At 37.1% G+C, this 21,224-nt stretch overlaps 1 protein-coding gene across 5 annotated transcripts in view; it reads left to right on the top strand.

Annotated features, from left to right (window-relative positions):
• STXBP3 (syntaxin binding protein 3) overlaps positions 1-21,224 on the top strand; it is a 22,504-nt gene extending 1,280 nt beyond the window's left edge. For 3 of the 5 annotated variants that reach the window (XM_064719362.1, XM_064719366.1, XM_064719365.1), the window contains exons 2-19: positions 1,606-1,655; positions 2,394-2,475; positions 4,290-4,366; positions 5,000-5,078; positions 6,448-6,548; positions 8,378-8,532; positions 9,418-9,508; positions 10,438-10,562; positions 11,978-12,082; positions 12,580-12,637; positions 12,851-12,916; positions 13,298-13,378; positions 13,994-14,132; positions 14,698-14,804; positions 15,250-15,348; positions 16,232-16,317; positions 17,908-18,056; positions 20,050-21,224. In XM_064719362.1, the coding sequence (XP_064575432.1) occupies positions 2,397-2,475; positions 4,290-4,366; positions 5,000-5,078; positions 6,448-6,548; positions 8,378-8,532; positions 9,418-9,508; positions 10,438-10,562; positions 11,978-12,082; positions 12,580-12,637; positions 12,851-12,916; positions 13,298-13,378; positions 13,994-14,132; positions 14,698-14,804; positions 15,250-15,348; positions 16,232-16,317; positions 17,908-18,056; positions 20,050-20,141 (1,689 nt within the window). In that variant the 5' untranslated portion in view covers positions 1,606-1,655; positions 2,394-2,396 and the 3' untranslated portion in view covers positions 20,142-21,224. Of the gene's footprint in view, positions 1-782; positions 824-1,605; positions 1,656-2,393; positions 2,476-4,289; positions 4,367-4,999; positions 5,079-6,447; positions 6,549-8,377; positions 8,533-9,417; positions 9,509-10,437; positions 10,563-11,977; positions 12,083-12,579; positions 12,638-12,850; positions 12,917-13,297; positions 13,379-13,993; positions 14,133-14,697; positions 14,805-15,249; positions 15,349-16,231; positions 16,318-17,907; positions 18,057-20,049 lie in introns of those variants that run through there. The other 2 variants (XM_064719364.1, XM_064719361.1) reach the window with 2 other exon arrangements.

Here is a 21,224-nt window from a genome sequence, read left to right as displayed (position 1 = left end):
AAGACGTTTGAAAATTGTGTTGCCAGTGTGAGGAACAAAGATTAGAGTGACAGTAAAGCAGTGTGAATAATAAAACATTTATGTTGCAAGCTTAGTTAAGAGGAACTTCTGAAATGAACGCTTTGTTAGTCATCTAGTTTCTGTTGTCTTTCCAAAACTACAACAACAATGAAAATTGATGAACTAAGTTTTAGACATTGTCTGGCACTTTTAAAATGGGTAATTGAAGGTTGTAAACTGCTGCTTCCTAATGTTTTAGCAAAACATTAGGGGGTTTTTAGTAAGGCTGAGTTGTCTAAAATAGTGATGCTGGTGCTTTATGTAGCAGCTTGTATCCATGTGTATCTTGTTCCTGCTTTGTAAATAGGCATAGAAATTACACATGTGGTGTGTGGATTTGAAGCAGAAATGTGTGGAAAAGTTAATTCACACAAGCTTGTCCTCAGTTAAGTTCACAGTGTGAGGACAGAGAAAGCTACCTGTATTTAGGGGACAGTAGTTCCCATGGATAAAATTGTGAAATACAGAGCTGTTGTACATAGTTAATCTCTAAATCAAGTCCTTTCCTTAAGGAATTGTCTTTTAATTTCCTTTTTCTCAACTTTAAATTGTTTTGTAAACTTGTATAAGGAGTTCTAGCCTAGCCATAGATGGCTATAATAATTTTTGTAAGTGATTCAGCATTTTAGCAATTCTGTTTTTTACAGCACTTGCTTAGCAGTCCTTTCTTCAGGAAGTGTGTTGTAAACGGGTCATTAATTTTGCCAAGGTGTGGTTTGCTGCCTTTTTTTTTCCACGCAGGAATTTGGCAGTCTGCTGTTCTGTGAGTGTTGTGTATATTTCTTTCCTAGATTGTGAAGTAAAGGTAGAAGAAAAAAAGCCTTTGTCAACGAATTAAATGTATTCAGAGAAGACAAAATCTGAATAGGTAGTTAGGGTGTATGGTTGGTATAAAATCTGTGAGAAGAAAATGAAAGCCTGGGCAAAATGGAGCACTAACCTGGGTTTGGTTTTTGTGTGTCCAGAGTGCTTGCAGGAGAAAAATGATTTTGAGAGCCTGTAAACCAATGTAGGTCAATTATTTGGGTGAAGCAGCTGCAGGTTGAGGGCAAAATCAATAACTGGAATAGTGCAGGGGCACTTCCATTTTATTATGGGAGAAAACTGACTTCTATTTTTTAACAGCAGAAATGAGGTTCAAGACAACTGAATTGTCCATTTATATGTTCTGGTGTCTTTTATAGGCAAATATTGTAGAAAAATATAATGTTTGAGGTTTTGGACAAGGTTGTTGGGCACTCAGTTTATTAAAAGGAATTCTATGTAATGCTAAAGACTAATTAACTGGCAAGTGTTGTCAGAAAATATGAATGCTAATAAAATTTTCATGTGGTGAAAAACTTGTTATTACACCTGTGTACAGTCCTAGAAACAGGCTGGGACAGTTTGTGGTGAAGAATTCTGTGCAGATATTTACCAGTATGGAGTTTTTAAAAACAATTTCTTTTTAGGGCTCTGAACGTATGAGTCTAAATGGGTGAATTATTTTTTTCTTTCTTAGTAACAATTTGATTCCTCTAACTGGTAAACTGTTTCTTCTTACAGAGCTGAAATCAGCAGTATTTGATGACTTCACCAAAGAGGAAGAATGGAAGGTACAATTTCGTTAACATTTTTATAAGAATTCTGTCATCACTTGGACAAGAAATCTGTATTGCTGAGTAGAGAGCAAATATATAAAATGCATGTCTGGTGTTTTCACTCAAGATTGTTTTCTGTCCAAGTAATAGACTTTACTTTTGGGAACTCAGATTGCTGTATAATACAAATTGAAAAATCTAGAGGCTACTACAGGAAGAAAAAATGGCTAGTAGTCTCTTTTTTTTTAATTGGGTGTGATGAAAAATTAGAAACTGTTTGTGTTTATCTTCATTTTCCTTTTGAAATACTTGTACTTTATTAATTTCAAAAATTACACTGTACTGCAGTACATGTGGAGCAGGATTCAGCAGTATGATACCTGTAGAACTGCTTAAGCTATCAAACAGTTTAAAAATAAATACAGGTATATTTGAGTAGGCCACGGGGTAAATCAGCAGGAATTCAAAAGACTTGTGTCCAAGGAAACTTTCAAAGTACTTTCTAGTATGAGTAGGGGGAGCAAAGCTCATATTTAAGATTGAGCTTGTCTTTGGAAATCCTGTACATTAAGAGCTGCCTTATGAAATTAATTTCCCCCTGCAGTGTTGGTGTGTGCAATGAAAAAATAGAGTAATAAAATAATTTTAGCTTCAAACTTTTATGGGAAGTTATTGAGAAAATAACATGGATTTAATATAGCTGATTGATGTATCTGAATACTTGTGTGTGGTTTTTTTTTTTAATATGTTTAGGTAATGCTCTTAGATGATTACACTACTAAATTACTGTCACTGTGCTGCAAAATGACTGATCTGCTGGCAGAGGGTGTCACAGGTAAGCATAACTCTTATTGATACACCAATGGCAATATCCTGGTAAGAAAAAGGGCAAGACTGAAATTGATAGTACCCTTGGAGAAATGGTCTTTAGTTATGGGATATTAAAATAGTAGACTTTTAGGCGTCTACAAGAATTAGTCAATTGTGTTTTGTTTGGTTTTTTTTAGGAAAAAACCAAATATTTCTCTGCCTGAGAGCTCAGATCTCCCTTTATTTTTTTTCCCCTAAAGATGGCTCTAAGGATTTGTGGGGATTTTTTTGATTTGTTTGGGGGTTTTTGGTGTTTTTTGTATTTTTACCTTTTTGTTTGTTTGTTGTTATGGTGGTTTTTGATTTGGGGTTTTTGGTGGGTTTTTTTGTGAGGTAGGAATGGATGTTTGTTTGCTGGCACCTATTTTTGAAATGGAAATCAATCCCCAGATGTAAATGAACTAGTTTTAATTAGCTTTAGGTGTAGATTTTTAGAAGTGCTTGTGTAAGAAGGCATTGTTTACACTTGGTTATTTGTTCCACAATATTATTCTTATTCCAGCTATTCAGCATAATGTGATCATTCTGAAAATATAATAGTAGAGTATTGAAGTCGGAGGGAGAGATCCACCTTTATTGATCAGCATCTACTCCACTTTATTCATCAATCAGGCACTTTTTATAACACTGTTAATTCACTTCATGCATATTGCAAAATCTGAGCTCCCGATAGGCTGTAGAGAAAACTTCAGCTCCTCCTTTTGTTTACAATACCTGAAGTTAGTTTACTGAAACCAAGATCAGTGTTCCCACCATGATATGAAAGGTTCTCAAAACATTCATATCTATTCCTAGACTGGCCGTCTGTTCCCAGTAGCAGCCAAGGACAGAACGGTCTGAGAATCTTGTTGTTTATATAAAAGGTGGTTGAGAACCTTAATTATTTACAGAATCAAGCCTGGGAAAGGCTGCTTTTTTTCCTTTAGCTGAATCCTTTCATGGCCTCTTTCTTTAAGCCATGCTTGAACCAGGCTCTCCACAGTAGAGTTGTATCAATTCTGCTTTTTGTTGTGTGTTTTAACTCATAAGTGCTACTTATCCTTTGTGAGAAACTTTTGGTGAACATCTATCCTTTTCATCAAGAAGAAACCTTTTCTTTTTAGTGAGCACACTGCTGAAAGGAACCTGTCCTTCCACATGCAGATGTCTGACATTACTTATCTTCCTTGTTCCTCCCCCACAAAATTTCCGAGCCACAAGAATATCTCTGCCTTCTCAAGCTAGTGTATTGTAAAACTATACAGTAATGACTTTATTAAACAGAGAAAAACAAGAGATGAGTGAAGCTGATTTGCTGAAAAATGTCTTAATTTGTGCCTGCAATTGTGTTGAAACAGAGTAATTGCCCAGGACGCAGGCAAACAAAGGACAGAGGAGGCTGGAGTCCAGGATGATGCCCTGCAGTTTCTCTGTCCCTCTCCTTCACTGTGCTGGGCACAGAGCTCTCTTGCCAAGAGTTCCTGCTGGGCCCCATGGCTGGAGCATGTTGGCATTGCCATTCTGTTGTACAAGTGTAGAGTACCTAGGAAGGATTTAATCCTACAACTTCAGGTTGTCACTAGCCTGAGAGTTGGGAAAGACTTGTGGTAACCTTCTGTATATAAAATAACAAAGAAATCAAGATTCTTGGTAGGAGGTACATCCTTACCTCTAATATCGTGGACAGCTTGATTGCAGTTAATATAGAGTTGAGAAAAGTGAAGTAAAAAATGTGCAGTGTTTTCCTTAAAAATGCATAGTGTTCCTAATTATAAACATGTAATATTTCTTACTTTATAGTGGTGGAGAATGTGTATAAAACCCGTGAGCCCGTCCCACACATGAAGGCAATATATTTAATAACTCCCACAAAAAAGGTTAGTATTTTAAAGTGTTGCAAGATCTTTCAGACTGAAAAAAAAAAACATTTAAAAACATTTATTTACTGTGTACAGCTCTGCAGTACTTTACCTTTGCATTTACTGTGATACTCCTCTGTGTGGTGCTTGATTTCCCAAGAAGAAAAGACAAAGTAGTGCCACCATGGAATATGTATATCTTGTGGTCTGTGTAGGCACTGTATCATTGCTTAGCAATTGTAACCCCACTGAAAGACATGTTGTATCACATAATGATGCAAGACATTGAAAAATAGAATTCAAAGTAATGGCTCTAATAAGAGATTACTGTTACTTCCTAAAAATTCTTGAGACAGTAAATCTCAGCACTGTTACAGCTGGAAAATGATGCAAATGCAGTGATGTGTGTGCTTCCTGAAATGAGCCTGGTGCATGACTGACCATCTGTAATTGCTTGTTATTCTTCATCTGGAATTAAAAATCTTAAACTTCAGTGTTTTCTTATATGTTGAAATGTAGTATTCCTAAGTGGGACTTGGTAATAGAGCAGGAGGAGAGGAGGGAGAAGCTTTGTCTGGTATGTGTAGAAAGGCAAAACACTGGCATGATGTTTTTTGATTTTATTTCCTTATTTTTCTTGCCCCCCATAAGTCTGTAGATGGACTGATTGATGACTTCATCAATAAATCATCCAGCAGATACAAAGCAGCATACGTGTATTTCACTGACTGTAAGTAAAGTTTTGGGCTGTACTTTGGTAACTTTATATGGGTAACCAAGTATGCTGCTCCCTTCTCTTGTCTGTAGCTGAGTAAATGAAAAATTTGGGCCCTGTTTCTTGCTAGAAGGTTTGAGACTCAAGTCATGAAGCATATATCTGGGTTGCCAGGCTATAGTCCCCATGCTATGTGGCAATAGTAATTTCTTTCATAATTACCAAACAGTCTTGATTGTTCTCCACCTCTGCTTTTAATTTAGGTAATGTAGTTTTATTTTTAAGTATTCCAGTCTTCTCCTGTGTTGGAGTGTGGAGGAAGACAATTCAAGTCACACTATGTATCTCTACATAAACAAGAGTACCAAAAACATAACTGCATGAGAATTTTGTGCAAGAGCTGTGTCAGTAATTGTTGCTTCAGGTAGTTCCTTCAGAGCTGTGAGCCAGCTTTTCCCCTTCCCTGAAAGAAGGGCCCTACTTAGCCCTCGTATGCATGACATGAATTGTGCAGCAGAGACAATTATGGGAGCAGGGTTCGTGTGGTTGCACATGGCCCTGCACTCAGTCTGCGTGACTAAAATGGCTCTAAAGAGGGGAAAACAAAAACCCAAATGTGCTGCTGAAGGCAGAGACTGAGACATGCCTCTTTGTGGACTGTGGATCTGCTACTGGATATTCTCAAAGCAGTTTTAAATCACTATCCAAATTCTTGGTTTCTTGTTTAATTTCATGCTGAAGCTGCACTTATTGTTCTGAAAAATACTTCTGTCTTGCTGTATGCTCCTTGGTTGCAAGTGGGCAAGCTTTCAGTTTGAATACTTGCCTAAACTTTTCCTGTTGAGAGGAATAGCTCCTGAGTTAGGGAAGTAACTCTGGCACTTCCAAGTTTGTGTAGTATTCATGTCATCTAAGTATTCCTTAAATTCAGTTTCTAGGCTGGGATCCAATGTAGCCTGGAAGTGTGGTGGAACACATTAGAGATCTAATTAAATTCCATATCTCTGTTTTGCTCTCAGATACATGATTTCTTTTTGTAGCTTGGGAAATGTTTTTTTTCTCTCCAACATGACAAGAAATAGCAGAACCCTTTACTTTGATAAAATCAACATCCTAGCAGACTGCTAATGAGTGTTCAACAATGTTTTGCTTACAAAAAGCCAGTATAAATTGAGCAGTGGTGCTTCTCAAAAAAGATTTCATTAACAAAATATTGATTATATAATCTATTTCACTTTAGGAAGAGTAGGCATTTTTTTTTTTGTTGTATTTTATGGTTAATTGGGTCTTAATATAGAATTGTCTGCTCTGAATACTGTATAAGTGAGCTGACAGCTGGAATAGTACAAATGATTTGTATTTAGAGTCTCTTTTTTTCCCCTAGTTTGTCCTGACAGCCTCTTCAATAAAATTAAGGCTTCATGTGCAAAATCAATAAAGAAATGCAAGGAGATCAACATTTCATTCTTCCCCTATGAATCTCAGGTAAGTTTAATTCTTAACCTTAACAGTAGTCTGGAGGATTATTTTCAAGTGTGCTGACCTTTTAGAAAACAATGAAATAGAGTGTAGCTTTTGATTGACAAACTCTGTGAGATATTTCCATTTGGGCACATTTCCAGTGCTTGCTTATGCTTTTCAGATGAAAACAAATGCTCTTGTACTCCAAGTTTTACTCTTTGTAAGACTTGGTGTCAGTTGCAATGGGGAGGTTAAAGAAGGAATCTGTTCCCTAAGAGCAAGCAAGTATTCTGGCTGGTTTTTGGTAAGAGTTTGTTACTGCTGATGCTGAGGTTTTACTTTGATAGGTTGGTGCATAGGAGTGAAGTAGGACTTGGTGAAAGTCAGAAAAGGAAAAAAAAGGGACTAAGAGAGCTGAAGGGGAGTGGAACAAAAACTATTACCACTTGACAGTCTCTTCAGTGAGAGGAGAGTATGGAAATTCTGTATTCTCAATTAAAGATCCATACTACCAGTGGAAACCAATGGGTGTTTTCCATGTGCAGCCACACAGTGGGTGTTGTGTTGAAAAGTAATTTGCTGCTCATGCCCTTCATCAGACACAGAGGGCACACTGATGCTCACTAAGACAGTGAAGCCTCCAAGCTCTGCCCAGGTCTGGGAGCTGGAGAAATAACCAGAACTAACCACAAATGTTTCCCATGTCAAATGTTATCAACCTGTCAAGGGGACACTCTTATGTGTACCAAGTAGCAGGTGGGTATAGGAGAGATTGCTGCTTGCCCTGTCTCACTGGGGTGCAGTGTCCTGGCTTGAGGACACATTCCTTTTCATTATAAAGGGTTCTTTATTATTTTGGTTGAGAATCCATCAGGGGATAATGAGCATGGTGCTCTGTTTGATTGCTTTCCAGTGACGTTGATGTTGACAAGTTTTGTTTCAAGCTGGTTTTGGGAGCCCTGCCAAAGCTGCTTTTCAGTATCAAATAAAGCCTATGAAAATGTTGTGGTCCTGGTTCTCTGGAGGACTCGCTGTGAAAGCAGAAATTAAGACTACTTTTCTGTAGTTGCAAACAAGCAGCACTAAGGCTGGGCAGCACTCTTCTTGTTTCTACTGGAGTTTTGTGTTCTCGGTGTCTGGGGTTGTGAGAACCTTTTCAGTCCTTAGCAGAGGAACAATGTTAACTGCTCTGCCTGCTTCTGGGATGCTAGGAGTAAATGATCAGGCTGAGCTCTGGGCAAAGTCCAGGTGATTATCTACTCGAGTGAAGCAAACACCTTTATCTAGATGGCTCTGTAGTTACAGAGTCCATCTGAAGCTGGAGGAAATCCATTTACCGACAATGGGATTGTACCCATGTTTGCATTCCACTTACAAAACTGTTGAAAAAGCCTTTCATCTCTGTAGTACTAAGCTGCTTTAATCAAGATTTAATGCATTTAAAGAATTTCAGCTATTCAAGGTAAATTCTTCATATTAAAAGCAGATACAATATGTAGATTTTTATTTTAAAGCAATTTAACCTTGATGCTTTCTATGATCATTCTGATATTGCATTGTATGGCTCTGTGCGAGGCACTGACAGGTGTTTAGTTCCTTCCTTCCATCTGTCCTTCCTTTCATAATTTGAAAAATAGAGTAATTTACATGGGAGAGTAATAGGGAAAAAGTCTGAGAACAAGAAGATGAGCTCAGCAGGGATAGAGGAATGAAGTGTGGGTTTGTTTGGGCTTTTTTCTTAAGTGTCCTATGTATGACTTTTTCTTGCAGTTTTAAATTATTAGCAAACTTTTTACCAGGTGTTTTGGCAATCTGCAAGTGAGGCTCTTTTATTTTGCTTGTGCTTTATGCAGGTGTTTACTCTCAACATCCCAGATGCCTTCTACCGCTGCTACAGTCCCACTCTGGACAAGACCAAGGAGAAAGATGCTGTACTGCAAATCATGGCTGAACAAATTGTTACCTTGTGTGCCACACTAGATGAGAATCCAGGAGTGCGATATAAAAGGTGGGGCAAAATTGTGTTTTATAGTAATTGTGTTCACTTCCAGGGCCCGCCACATTATTTGGTCATAGCTGGAGGCTGCAGCATAGTTTTTTGGGGTTTTTTTTCCCCCTTGTGGTTGTGGATTAATTGTTTTTAATCCACAAGTCTGAAATATGGGATGATAGGAATTTGTGAAGTGTAGGTAGAGCAGTGTTTTTCTGTGCAATGCATGTAGCAGCTCTTGCTGTACCCTGTCTTGTTCTGAATGCTTTGTTTCTGTCTGGTTGGGGGGTGACACTGATATGCTGCATTCTTGTATGCCACATGCATAATCCTGTAACAGAACTGCTGCTGTTCAGCCAATTGCAGCTCTGGTTGGCACCAAGGAATTCAGAAATTGCTGTGGTACATGAGATCAGGATTTCTTGTAGTACAGATATTGAGAAGAATGCCTCTTTTGAACTTTGAAAGGGATTTACTGTCTTTGAAGTCACAGTGGGCTTCTGAAATTCTATTCAAGGACTGCATTCTGTGGTGTAATGTGAAGTAGTGCCTTATTCTCTGCAAAGGTAACAAACAGTTGCTTGACTGTTTTTTTTCCCATCTTCTTTCTCTTTTTCTTTTTTTTTCTTTCTTGTTTCCCACCTCTGAGTGAAACTTTGTGCTGGACCATGTTCCAGCTAATGCCAGCCTTTTGGCTGAAGCTGTTTCTGCTGTGTAAAATACCTGAGGCATTCAAAGGTGAAATCACAATGTAAAACTGAAGACAGATTGGAAATACTGAGAATGGAGTTTGGAAACTCATGAAAGCAGAGCATCAATCCTAGGAGTTTTCTGTTTTAAAGGTAGCATTTTAGTGTTCTGATGAAGAAATGTAAGTTTTTTGCATGCTTCCTTTTTTCCCAGTGGACCATCTGATAGAGCCAGCAAACTTGCACAGCTTGTTGAAAAAAGTCTTGAAAACTACTACAAAACAGATGAGAGAAGCCAAATAAAGGTAGACAGTGAACTAAAAAGTTTGATTTATTTTAAAACTTTTTTTGTATGTCTGGTGAAAAGAAATCTTTGAAATATTCTTCAATAATTAAGTTCTACAAATATAGATATTATTTAATAATAAAGGCAGCTTGTTGCCATTTAGTTGTTTTTGTGTATGAAAGCCATGTAGAGGCAATACTGTTGGGGTAAAGCTGTGTTTGTGTGATCAAACTGATTTTATTTGAAAAATTAGCTCTTTGATAATGCAGGGGGATGCTACAAACCTGAAGACCAGTGGATAAATGTTGTTTTAATATCACCTTCCATAACACCATGTGTAGAAGGAGCTTACTCCAGAATTGAAATGTTTCCCCTGAAGGGAATTACTGTCTACAAAGAATCAGCTGTTCACATAAATAATGGTTTTGATTTGTCACTACAAATCAGGCCTGATTAGGGCAGCTGCTTAAACACAAAACCATGGGGTAAACCATTCTGATTTTGACTTTGCTACAGAAATAAATGTTCCTGCTGCTACTGCCACTTCACTAAATCCCCAAATGAAACTTTCAGTTGAATGTTTGAAGGTGTTTTCCTGTATTGCAGCACTGTCTGATCTGCAATACAAACAATGAAGTTATCTATTAAATCTCTGGGCAGCATTTTTGGGGTTTTGTTTGTTTTTCTTTTACCTTTTTTGTTCACTAGACTAATAAAATTCATATTTTTGAGTGTATTGCAGTGGGCTAAGAGCATTGCCTTAAACTTAGTATTTAAAACCATGGTATAGAATTCAAATGTTCAAACAAACACTTGGACTGTAGTGCAGTGCTTTTCAGTTATTTTTCTGAAAATACCTGCAGTGCTGTGACTTAATGCAAATAGATTTAACATGCATTAACTTTCTCCTGTATGTCTTAACTTTGTGTTTGTTTGATGGCTTTCTAGGCTAAAACCCACTCCCAACTAATAATAATTGATCGTGGTTTTGACCCAGTATCAACTGTACTCCACGAGCTCACCTTCCAGGCAATGGCATATGATCTGCTACCCATTGAAAATGATACTTACAAGCAAGTACTTAAAAAATAAAACTAAATAGTTTATTCTTGATTATAAAATCCCTGAAATTGTTTAGCTCAATTGCACCATGGCAATATTAGCTTCTTATATTGCATAATGGTTGCTTCACTTATTGTTAGTCTTTCCTCCTGTATTTGTAACTTCATCATTTTCTTAACTTCCTCCCTTAGCTGATGTTTGATAGGATCTAGTTGGCATTTTTGTTAAGTTTTGAGTCCACCAAATTGCCTTTTTTAAAAACTAAGAACCTTGTACTACTCTTGAAGTAAAGCCTTGGGAGTGCACATTGATATTCTCTAGATTTTCTTTCATATTTTCAATTTTTTTTGGCATAACAAGACCAGCAGTACAACTAACTGAATGATGAGAAAAAGCTAGGGTCTTTCTCAGGTATGCTCACTTTTATAGCTCCAATAATTGAATTTCTGTAGTTGTTGAAATGTTTTATTGTAAATACACATTTAAATCAGTCATGTTCAGTTTATAAGCACTGTTGGAGTGGTGTAATGTTAATTTGCATAGGTTATGTGCTTTGCTGTCTGATTGTTCTGACAGCAATGGTTTTGGTAGGACTTTGCTTTCTGATGATCTACTTCAGCAAAAGAGCCCTGATGGCCTCATTGTGTAGCCAAGCAAAGAGGAATGTGTATCTTCAGCCAGAAGCACTGAGTGAAGATTTTAATAGAAAGTGTAGACTCTGAGTCTGGGTTTGATTGCTGGGTATGAAAATGTAGCAGAATATTTTCTAGGTAGTCACCATCTGACTTACATCATTAATCTTGGATTTTTTTTTCATTCTTTTGCTTTCTGGCAATCTGCACTGTGTGAGTTTCTATAAATGTGAAAATATTATGTGGCATGATTGTGGTCTTGCTTTAGGTTTATTGCTGCTTACAGTCATGTAATAGCTGCTCTGTAATGCTGTGCAACAGTTGCTTTTCTATGTGAAGTAGTTTATCCTGCTTAGCATTTTGTTGGTGAATGTAACTTCATTTTCCTTTAGTTATAAAGTCTTATAATACAGAAAGAAAGCTGCACTTGGCAATTGCAGTGTGTATTATTTTGTGCCATTTGCATTTGAAACCAAAACTGAAGAGAAATTGAGGTGCATGTAAATGTGTGTTTAAAACTCTAGTCACTGTTTGTTTAGAAGACTGTCCAGAAGCTCTTGCCCCAAAGAATCATTCTAAAATTTATCTGCTGCTTCTGTGTTAAAATATGTAAGCTGTAAAATCCTGTAAATTATATTTTCTCAGGCACTGGATTGGCTTAGAAATTAAAATTTTTGTCAATTACTGCTGTTACCATTTATGTTGATTAAACTGTTACAAATAATAGTGTAATAAGTGATGAGAACTGGGGGAAACCCAAACCCCAAATAATTGTCTGAATTTTCTCTTGGAAGATTCAAAACAGAAGGCTCTGGTGGGAAGGAAAAGGAGGCGATTTTGGAGGAGGATGATGACCTGTGGGTGAAGATGCGGCACAAGCATATTGCAGATGTGATCGAGTATGTGCATAAATAGCAAAGGCAGCTCGTGGCTTCTGTGACAGGGAGGGTGTTGGAGCTGTTCAGTGGGAATAAGGCAGTAATGAACATGGCTTGCAAGACACACTGGATTCAGTTAAGTAATGCCAGGAAGAAATTGTGCTTTAAAAATACAGTATGTACCCAGGTATGCAGTTACACTAATGCTACCTGCAGTTCTTGAGGTAAATGGAAATCAAGTCATTTCCTGGCAAGTGTTTTCAAATATTGTAAATCTGACAGGATTATTTTGCATGCAGTGCTGCCAAGCTGCTGCATCAAATGATATTATGAAGATATTGCAAACAGAATGTTTAATATTTCCTTTGTAAAAAAGCACTCATTTCTCTGAAGCCAGACCTGTAGTTCAGCTTTTACTTTCATTCAAAAGTTCTTGTTGCACAGTTATTTTAAGATTTTAAGAAAAAATTTAAGCACTCATGTCCTGTTGCCTTTCATTATTTTCCTCTTGTCTTCAGGGAAATACCAAAACTTTTGAAAGATGCTTCATCAAAAACAAAAGCAACAGAAGGAAAAGTAAGTTGTTTAAGTTGAGATATTGTTTTTCCTGATAATTTAGTTATTTTCAGCTGATCATGTCCATGTAACTGATGGATCTACTAGAGAAATTAAGACTTTTCTCAACTGGAATTTTCAGGGGTTGTGGGGGCAGCAGGCTGCACTGGGAAGGGAAATAAGCACATCATTTACTGGGGTAACAGATTTTTAACTTGTGGCATTTCTTTCCAGTTATCCATATCTGCTCTGTCCCAGTTAATGAAAAGGATGCCACTCTATCGTAAAGAGATTAGTAAGGTAAGGGGTCTTTTGTAATCACAACTTCACAGGAAATAATTCTGTGCACTTGACTTTTTGTTGAAATGTAGTTTTAGTCTGTCATTTTCCTGTAGTGTGCTATATAGCTCTTCTCCAAATTAATGTTTTCATCTACTGTAAAATTTAGCAAAGAAAATTTGTTTCCATGTGTTTCATTTTACCATGTAAAAGAATGAAATAATTCGTGTGCTTTGAGGATTGAAGATATCATAACAGTTTAGTGTTTTACAAAGTATTATGGGAGTATGATGGTACTGAAGGATTGACTCTTGTAACCAGTAAAAATGATGGATATGCTTGGAAAAAAATCAAGCTATGACAGCTTGTGATTTTTTTCTTTTTTTTTTCTTTGTCTTATAGCAAGTTGTTCATCTTAGCATAGCAGAAGATTGCATGAGCAAGTTCAAATCTAACATAGAAAGACTCTGTAAAACTGAACAGGTATGTTTAAAAAAAGCCACAAACCAATGAGCAACTTTGCAAGTATTGCAAGTACCACTTTTTTGTTTGCAGCAATAGAAGCTTGCTTTAACTGACTAAGCTACTATGTCTCTTGCCTTTATTTTGTGATCAGTTTTTGAGGTGGTAGTATTAAAACTAAGTGTAATAGACAAGACTCTTAATCTCCCAATAAGGAGGTGTTCCTAAGAGTTTTGGAGGTTTTTTTGGTCTTGAAATCTGGCTAATTTGTATAAGGATCACCTTTGAAATTCCTATGTGGTTGCTTTAATATGTTGTGCAGAGGGAAGCCCTTTTTAAAAGTCTGGGAAAAGCACCTTTTAGGGTGATGCATTACATTGTGACTCTAATTTACATTTTTAAGAATTCTAGATATCATAGTTTGAAATGTTTAAGTGTTATGTAGTGTTATTATAATGCTGTAACTATTGAAATCAATGTCAGACTTGTCATACTGAGTTTAATTGATGCAGCTTGATTGTTTCCTGAAACCTTTGGTTTCATAAAAATGCCTTTCAAAACACACAGAACAACATTGATTTGAATTACTTCAATGATTTTAACCACGATGTCTGTTTTTATTTTTTATTAATTTAGGACTTGGCTCTTGGAACTGATGCAGAAGGTGAAAAAGTAAAAGACTCTATGAGGGTCCTCCTTCCAGTTCTGCTCAACAAAAGTCATGACAGCTCTGACAAAATCAGAGCTATTCTCCTGTATATCTTTAGCACAAATGGTATGACAAGTTGCCCCATTTTTTTCCTCAGTGCTATGAACTTGAACTCAAGTTTTAAGACAGTACAGTGGTTGTAGTTAACCTAAGTCTCTGCACTGAAGAGCTGGGTTTGAAAGAAATCCTGTCTATCCTCTGTATTTTCTCTCAGATTAGCAGCAAAGATACTACTAGCAAGGAGTTGAGATGTAATTCAAATGTAGATTCATAGAGTGTTTTAATACCATTCTTATCCTTGCATTATCGTTTGTTCTCTTATTTTCACATGGTATTGAAGCTCTTAAAGGGGAGTTCCGTATCTGTGGCAACCTGAAAATTAAGTCAGTGGGGAAAAATTTCTTCTAGAGAAGGAGCAAATTGGCAGAACGTTGGTCTGAGGAATCTGTAACAGTACTGAGTTTAGGTCTCAAGAATGGACCTAAACAAAGTTTTATCTGAAATACAGTATTATGTATAACTTAGACTGGTCACACAGAACAAACAAAAAATTCTGCACTAAATAATAGCCTGTGAGACAAAACTGGTCTTACAGTCACTTGGTAATTGTTGTCTCTTTTCCATATTGCAGGAACTACCCAGGAGAACTTAGATAAGCTGATCCAGAATGTACACATAGAAAGTGATAGTGATATGATAAGAAATTGGAAATACCTTGATGTTCCTGTTATCTCTTCAGTAAGAATGTATTTATTTATTTTGTGATTTCTTACTGTCCAAGGACCTACAGCTCTTTCAGCAACTCTTAGCAATATTATCCAGGTCTGGGTTTGGAAGCAGATAATTGCTAGGAATTCTTTTACCACTTAAACACATTACAAAAAAATCTTTTGAAAGTTATTCATGTTAGTTGTTTAAAGTAAGATACCCATAATGTTCCCTCTGCAATTATCAGGTGGTGGCTTCAGCTACTTGATTTTGGAAACTGCCAACTCACTCAGTTCTTTCTCTCTGAAGTTAGTAATGTATTCTGAATTCTAGAGATATTAATTATTGTTCTTTATATTTTTTATTATTGCTTTAAAATCTCATACTTATCCCCCCTTCTTCTGCTGCTGACTGCTAATAAGTTTCAAAAATCCAACCAGTAAATAATACAACTGTATTTTGAAAATCTTTTCAGTTTGTTGCTCAGCAGCATAAATACATAAGAAGGGACCGTTCTAAAGAAGAAACCTTTCAGCTTTCTAGGTGGACTCCTGTTATCAAAGATGTTATGGAGGTAAATTTCATCAACTAATTAATTCATGGCTGCAGTGCAGAAGTTTACTTAAGTGAGTTGTTGTATCATATCTTTTGAATTCAGCAGTGTTTTGAGTTAATTTTGTTAAATACATCTGGTGGGCAAAGTGATCACTTCTAGTCTGTCTGCAGTATAGAACATTAGACTGCTTGTTAGTAATACTCCTTATTAGAGGTCATTTTAAAGGTGAAGCAAATGAAAGTGAAAGCAAGAAGTCTTAGAACAGCTTGTCCTGGGTTTGGCAGTGTTTGGTATAATTTAGAGATCTGTATCTTCTTGGTTTTAACTCCAGTTGTTCTTTAAACTGCAATTCCAATCTAAACTGCGATGTGGTAGAGCCTGGAAGGTGTTACATGCCAGAAGTGTAATTTCATTGTTCTCAAACCTCTTCCTAAGCATCAGTCAGTGACTGATGTCACACAGGATAGTGAGTTCACTGGAGTGTTAGTCTGATCCAGTGTTGTCATTCATACATTCTTGATAGCTTTCTCATGTTCATTTATGTTTTTACAGGACCCTGACCTCTCTTATACATTGCCATATAGAAATTAAATGCATTAAGGTTTTTACAGATGAAAAGCTGCTAGTGAAATCTGAACAGTTAAATCAGTATATGTTTATAAAAAAAGCACGTATACTCACAATTCCCTGTCATACACAAAACACTTTTAATATATTTTAGCATTATGTGGTCTAGCATTTTGTTACATAGGAGTGTTATTCATGAGATGCTACTTGCAATTATTTGTTGGGCTGCATGTGTTGGCATGAAATGCCAGTTAGATACCCTTTCTGAAAACTGAAACTTGGTGGAGTTAAGGTCTGTATGCCTGTTTCAAGTGTGTCTTTATTTTCACTGCAGGATGCTATAGAAAACAAATTAGATTCAAAAGACTGGCCTTATTGTTCCCGCTGCCCTCCCACCTGGAATGGTTCAGGAGCAGTAAGGTAAAAGGTTTCATTTCCTGAAGCACAGTTTACCCAGATCTCAGTATTCCTGTCATTTACTTTTAAAGCCTTACAGAAGTGTTCTTACTGAACAGTGGAATAACACATGTAAGGTAATGTTCATGTGCCAAGCCTGTACTTTTATTTAATCTAAAACATACTCAACTTGGTTGTTATTTTAATAATTCTTAGTAATGTATAGCTTTTTTTATTTGTAGTATCTCCCTTCAAGGTTAGAAATAACGTTTCATATTCTCATAATGAGAAGTTTAAACCATTGAGTGTGAAGTAGTTTCAGCAATAAATGTTCAGTACTGTGACTTAGGTAAAAAGAATGTTTTACTTCTGGAACTTGTCTCTGCTATATTAGTGGTGACATTATTGGGGTTAATTACCTCAGGAAATTAATTTAATCTTCTATAGGCTCTCTCATCAGGAATATGGGCCTGTTAGGCATTTGACCCCTGTTGCCAGGGAGTGGTTTAGGCAAGTCCAGGACAGTTGGAGATCTTGAAATGAATTCTCTGCTAATGAATGTGAAATGAGTACTTGCATATTTAATGGTTATCACAGAGAGATGATTTTTAGAATTTCTTTTTTTTAGCTCACTTGTACTGTTCCTTCTTTCTCTTTAATTCCACTAGCTCCTGAACCTCATGACCAATACATGCCAATTTGAGGGCTTTATCACTTTTTATAGTGTTATTTAAAAGGGGAGACAAATGAATCAAGACTTCCAAGAGTGTTTCTATCACAGGAATGCCAGCTATGAATGCTCCTCTCTCAGGAATGCTCACTGCACTAATAGGATGCTGGAATTCAGGGAGGGAAACATTAAATATATCCTAAATGTGAAAGACACACTTGAATTGGAATTGGTACCTTTCTAAATAAAAAAACCTGAAAAGTAGAGATACACAGCCTTAGGAAAATAGGTTTTTTACATCCACTTCTAATTAAACTATTTGTGGTGTATCCTTCTATTCCTGGATATGCACTAGGATGATCAGTGCCCGGGATCAGAGCAAGTCCCTGCACACTGGAACTGGATCTGTCTTACAGGCTGGTGAAATGTGGGAATCTTGAAGGCACTCTAGCAGGGAAATCAGGACTGCAGATCACTTAACCTGTGTATTAGATTCTAAGCACTTCAGGCAGCTTTTGTTTTTCCTAGGTATCTGAATCTGATTTGATAACAAATGTTTTCTTTAGAGATTCTGTTTGTGTTCAGAGGTAGGAAAACCTAAGACTCCAGCTTTTTCAAATGAACCTCTCATGAAAAATGCCACTGGAATTGGGAGCATGCAGTTAAGCTGCTTGGCAGGAGTCCTTGGCATGTTAGCTGTGTGTGCAACAAGGTTTTTGTTTGGTATTTATTTTCCCCCAGTGATACCTAAACAGTTAGAGTAATGTGATAATTTACAAAATTTAATAAAAACAAATTATCAATTTTTCTAAATACTTTTGCTGAAATTATAATCAAGCCCTGAACTGCATGACAAAAATTGCTACTGCTTGTTGACTGTGCAATTTCAACCAGAAATGAACCAGGCAAGCTGTGTAAGTGTAATGCCACGAACTCTGTTGCAGCGCCCGCCAGAAGCCCCGCGCGAGTCAGCGGGAGGAGCGCAGGAGCAGCGCCAGGCTGATCGTGTTCGTCATTGGCGGCGTCACCTACTCGGAGACGCGCTGCGCCTACCAGGTGTCCGAGGCCTACACGGCCTGCGAGGTTGTCATTGGTGAGCTTGCCACGGGAAAGGGTGGGCTGGGATCTACTCCATGGGGCTCTGGGAAATGTAACCATCACTTTGCTTAGATCCCCTCTCTTGGTTCACCACACTAATACCATAGCCAGTGTCGTTCTTCAAACTATGCACTTAAAAGCATCTTTGCAGCTTATCTCAAGTGATTGATGTTTGGAGGGATTTTTTTTGCCACAAGACATCAAGGACAAAACAGTTATGCCCTACAGAAGAATTATGTCAGAGACATGTCAGTGTACAGCCTACAGGATTTCATGAGACCTCTATTTTGCATTACAGTTTCCTCACAAACTCCTGCATCTGCCTGTGCTTTACCTTCAGTGGCACTTGCTACTCTAATTGCTTTTGGAAGTAGGAAAGCTGACAGACTAGTGCAAAATTGCTCACTTTGGAAGGAAGATGAGTATTAAAAAACCCCAACAATCCTAATCAACATTCTAAAAAGCTAAACAAATAAACCCCAAACCCCTTTTTCAGTGTAGTTCAGTTGACTTTGCAATATTTTCTAGTTTCTTTTGTGGCTACTTGGAAGCTTTGCATAAACCACACAATGATTAACTGCTTGGGTCCTGAAAACTCCCCTGCTTAAGATTTGGCAATTGGCAGCTGGTGTAGTAATCTCTCAGCATTTTGGAGGTAGTAAATGCTTGCTCAGTCAGCTGCTGTGCTTCAAATGAATTTTAAATAGCATTACAGGAAATAATTAGGTGCTAAAACCTGTACATATATATAATATGTAGGAACAGAGTTCCTAGATACAGAATCTTACCACAGACCTGTGTCCATCTGCAGGGCTGGCTGATGGCTGGGTGCAGGGTCATCTAAAGCATTCTAAATTACTTGAGGAGTCTACATCTGGCATTTAAATTTAGTCTTGAGATTCCAATTGAATGTTTACCATCTACCATGCTTTTAAATAAATACTCTTCCCTAAGACAATGCCAACCTTGATTCTGAAATCTAGAGTCTGTTAGCTCAAAATATTCAAGGGTATTGTACGTGTGTTTGTGTGTGGTTGGTTTTGTTTTAGTTTATTTTTTATTTGCTGGTTTCCCTGGTGGTGGTTGAAGTAGGTTTAGTGCTGGTTCTAGTTCTGAGTAGTAATGGAAAGACCAGGACAACAGGAATGTAGTTTAACCAGATTATTTCCTCATCTGAAACTTGTTTACAATACCATGTTTAGAGTAGGTGACTCTTTACTGGGGTATCTGGCACTCACCACAGCACCATCTTCCCTTTTGTTTAGTTATTCTTGTGGTTTTGTTTGTAATCCTGATTTCTGAGGGAAGGTGATAGTTGCCAAATTTCCATATGGATTACTGAAAAATTAACTTTTGTCGGTTCCTGATTCAGAACTCCAGGAATATTAGCCCATTCAGAGTGACACTACTTGTTGCCTTCAGAACTGCAGGGTGACTCTTTGTGCCAGAAGTTATAATCACTCTCTGAGAATAAGAGAGGAAGTCGTGCATTGAAGAATAATAAGGATTTTCTTTGCTGCTCAACACTTGAATTTTGTTTTTCCAAGGAAATGTTAGTTAGTAAAAGCCAGTTTTCTCCAACTGGTATTTCTGTGGAACACTGCTGTTTGTGATAATCTTGAATCCAGATACTTCACTGATTCTAGGGCAATGCCTCTCATTAACTCACCCTTTCACAGAAAATCAGGTTTCTTGCAGGCTGGGACAAGTGCCCAGGTTCAGTCCTGTCTTTCAAACAGGGCAGAGCAGGACCGAAACTTGTGTTCAGAGTATGAGTCCTGATCTGGATGTCTGAGTGTGGGAAGAGGGACATTGCCCACGTAATGGTGACACTTACATGATGGTGCTTTCCATGAAAACACTTTGAAATGTTGCACTTGTCAGTTTTCCAGGTGCAGTAAAAAACACTGGCATGTAACTGGTGGTTTAAAGAGGGAATGTCTGAAAGTCAGAATTTGACTGATGCAGAACTTATGTTCTTTTGTCAGGTTCTACTCATATTTTGACACCTAGAAAACTACTAGAGGATGTGAAGAGCCTTAGTAAACCCAAGGATATGGTCTGGATGAAGGATGAATAGATATGGTGATGTTTGTGATGCATTAAAAACACAAACAGTATGTACATATTCTAATGGAACTGATGTTTCCAAATACTGCACATCAATACTACATGTTTCCTAATGGAGGTCATGTTATAATTTAAATTTGCTGCTTTTGGGGGAGTAGAAGGCAGAGAGATGAGAAGATAAAGCACGTGTGTTTCTTAGGTTCTGTTTAGTATTACACTGCAAGTACTTTTTCACAAGGGCATGTTTGTTCCTAACTAGTTATGCTAAAAAGTATTGTAATTATATACAAACTGGAATTGTCTTTGAGAACTGTGAAAACTTTCTATAATGGCATTTATTTCTAAAGATGACTGAATTAAAAAGGGCCTAGCTCTTGGGTAGGGACTTCAAGAGAAAACTTGTAAATATGGGTTTATGGTAAACATGTTTAATACAAGTTCAGTGTCATAAGTGTAATGTTTTCTGTAAAAATAACTTGCTGAAAATTCTTTAAATATGTATAATTGTGAAAAATATAAAGCCTTTTTAGATGGTGCTGGGTAAGGTAGATTGTTAATCACAGAATTATTGAGCAGTTCCAATCACAGTAAACAACTCTGGAGAAATGCTGTCAACTGTGCACTGAAGTACACTTTATATTTAAGTATATACAGAAATTATTACTGAAGCTTTTTAAAAATTTAGTTTCTTAGCAAATTCCTTATGATTGTCTACATAGTCTGTTTGTTTCAGAAGTTGAATTGCCTGTGATACAGAAATTCCAAAATGAAGCATGTCTCTCTGAGGAAGTGGAGGCATGGGGAAAGGACAGGACAACAAGGGAAGCAGCTCAGCCTTTCAAAGGGTTTGGTAACTTGGAAAAGAAAAGCACAAAGCACACAAAATGACAAAACCTGATGCACTCAAAAGAATTGACTTTTTAAAAATGGTGTTACATATTAAGAAAGAAATACTTAAATTTGCACAGAAGAGAATAAAAAAATCAAATTGTATGAATTCTGTAATACTGGGAATGTTTAGATTTCTCTTTAAAAATTACTTAATTAAAATTACTGAACTTTTAACGGGATCTTGTATTTATGTGCCTTGAAA

The sequence above is a fragment of the Zonotrichia leucophrys genome, chromosome 8 (assembly GCF_028769735.1).
Source record: "Zonotrichia leucophrys gambelii isolate GWCS_2022_RI chromosome 8, RI_Zleu_2.0, whole genome shotgun sequence".
Classification (NCBI taxonomy): domain Eukaryota; kingdom Metazoa; phylum Chordata; class Aves; order Passeriformes; family Passerellidae; genus Zonotrichia; species Zonotrichia leucophrys.
The sequence above is the reverse complement of the archived record's forward strand: the minus strand, read 5'-3'. Positions and strand labels throughout refer to the sequence as shown.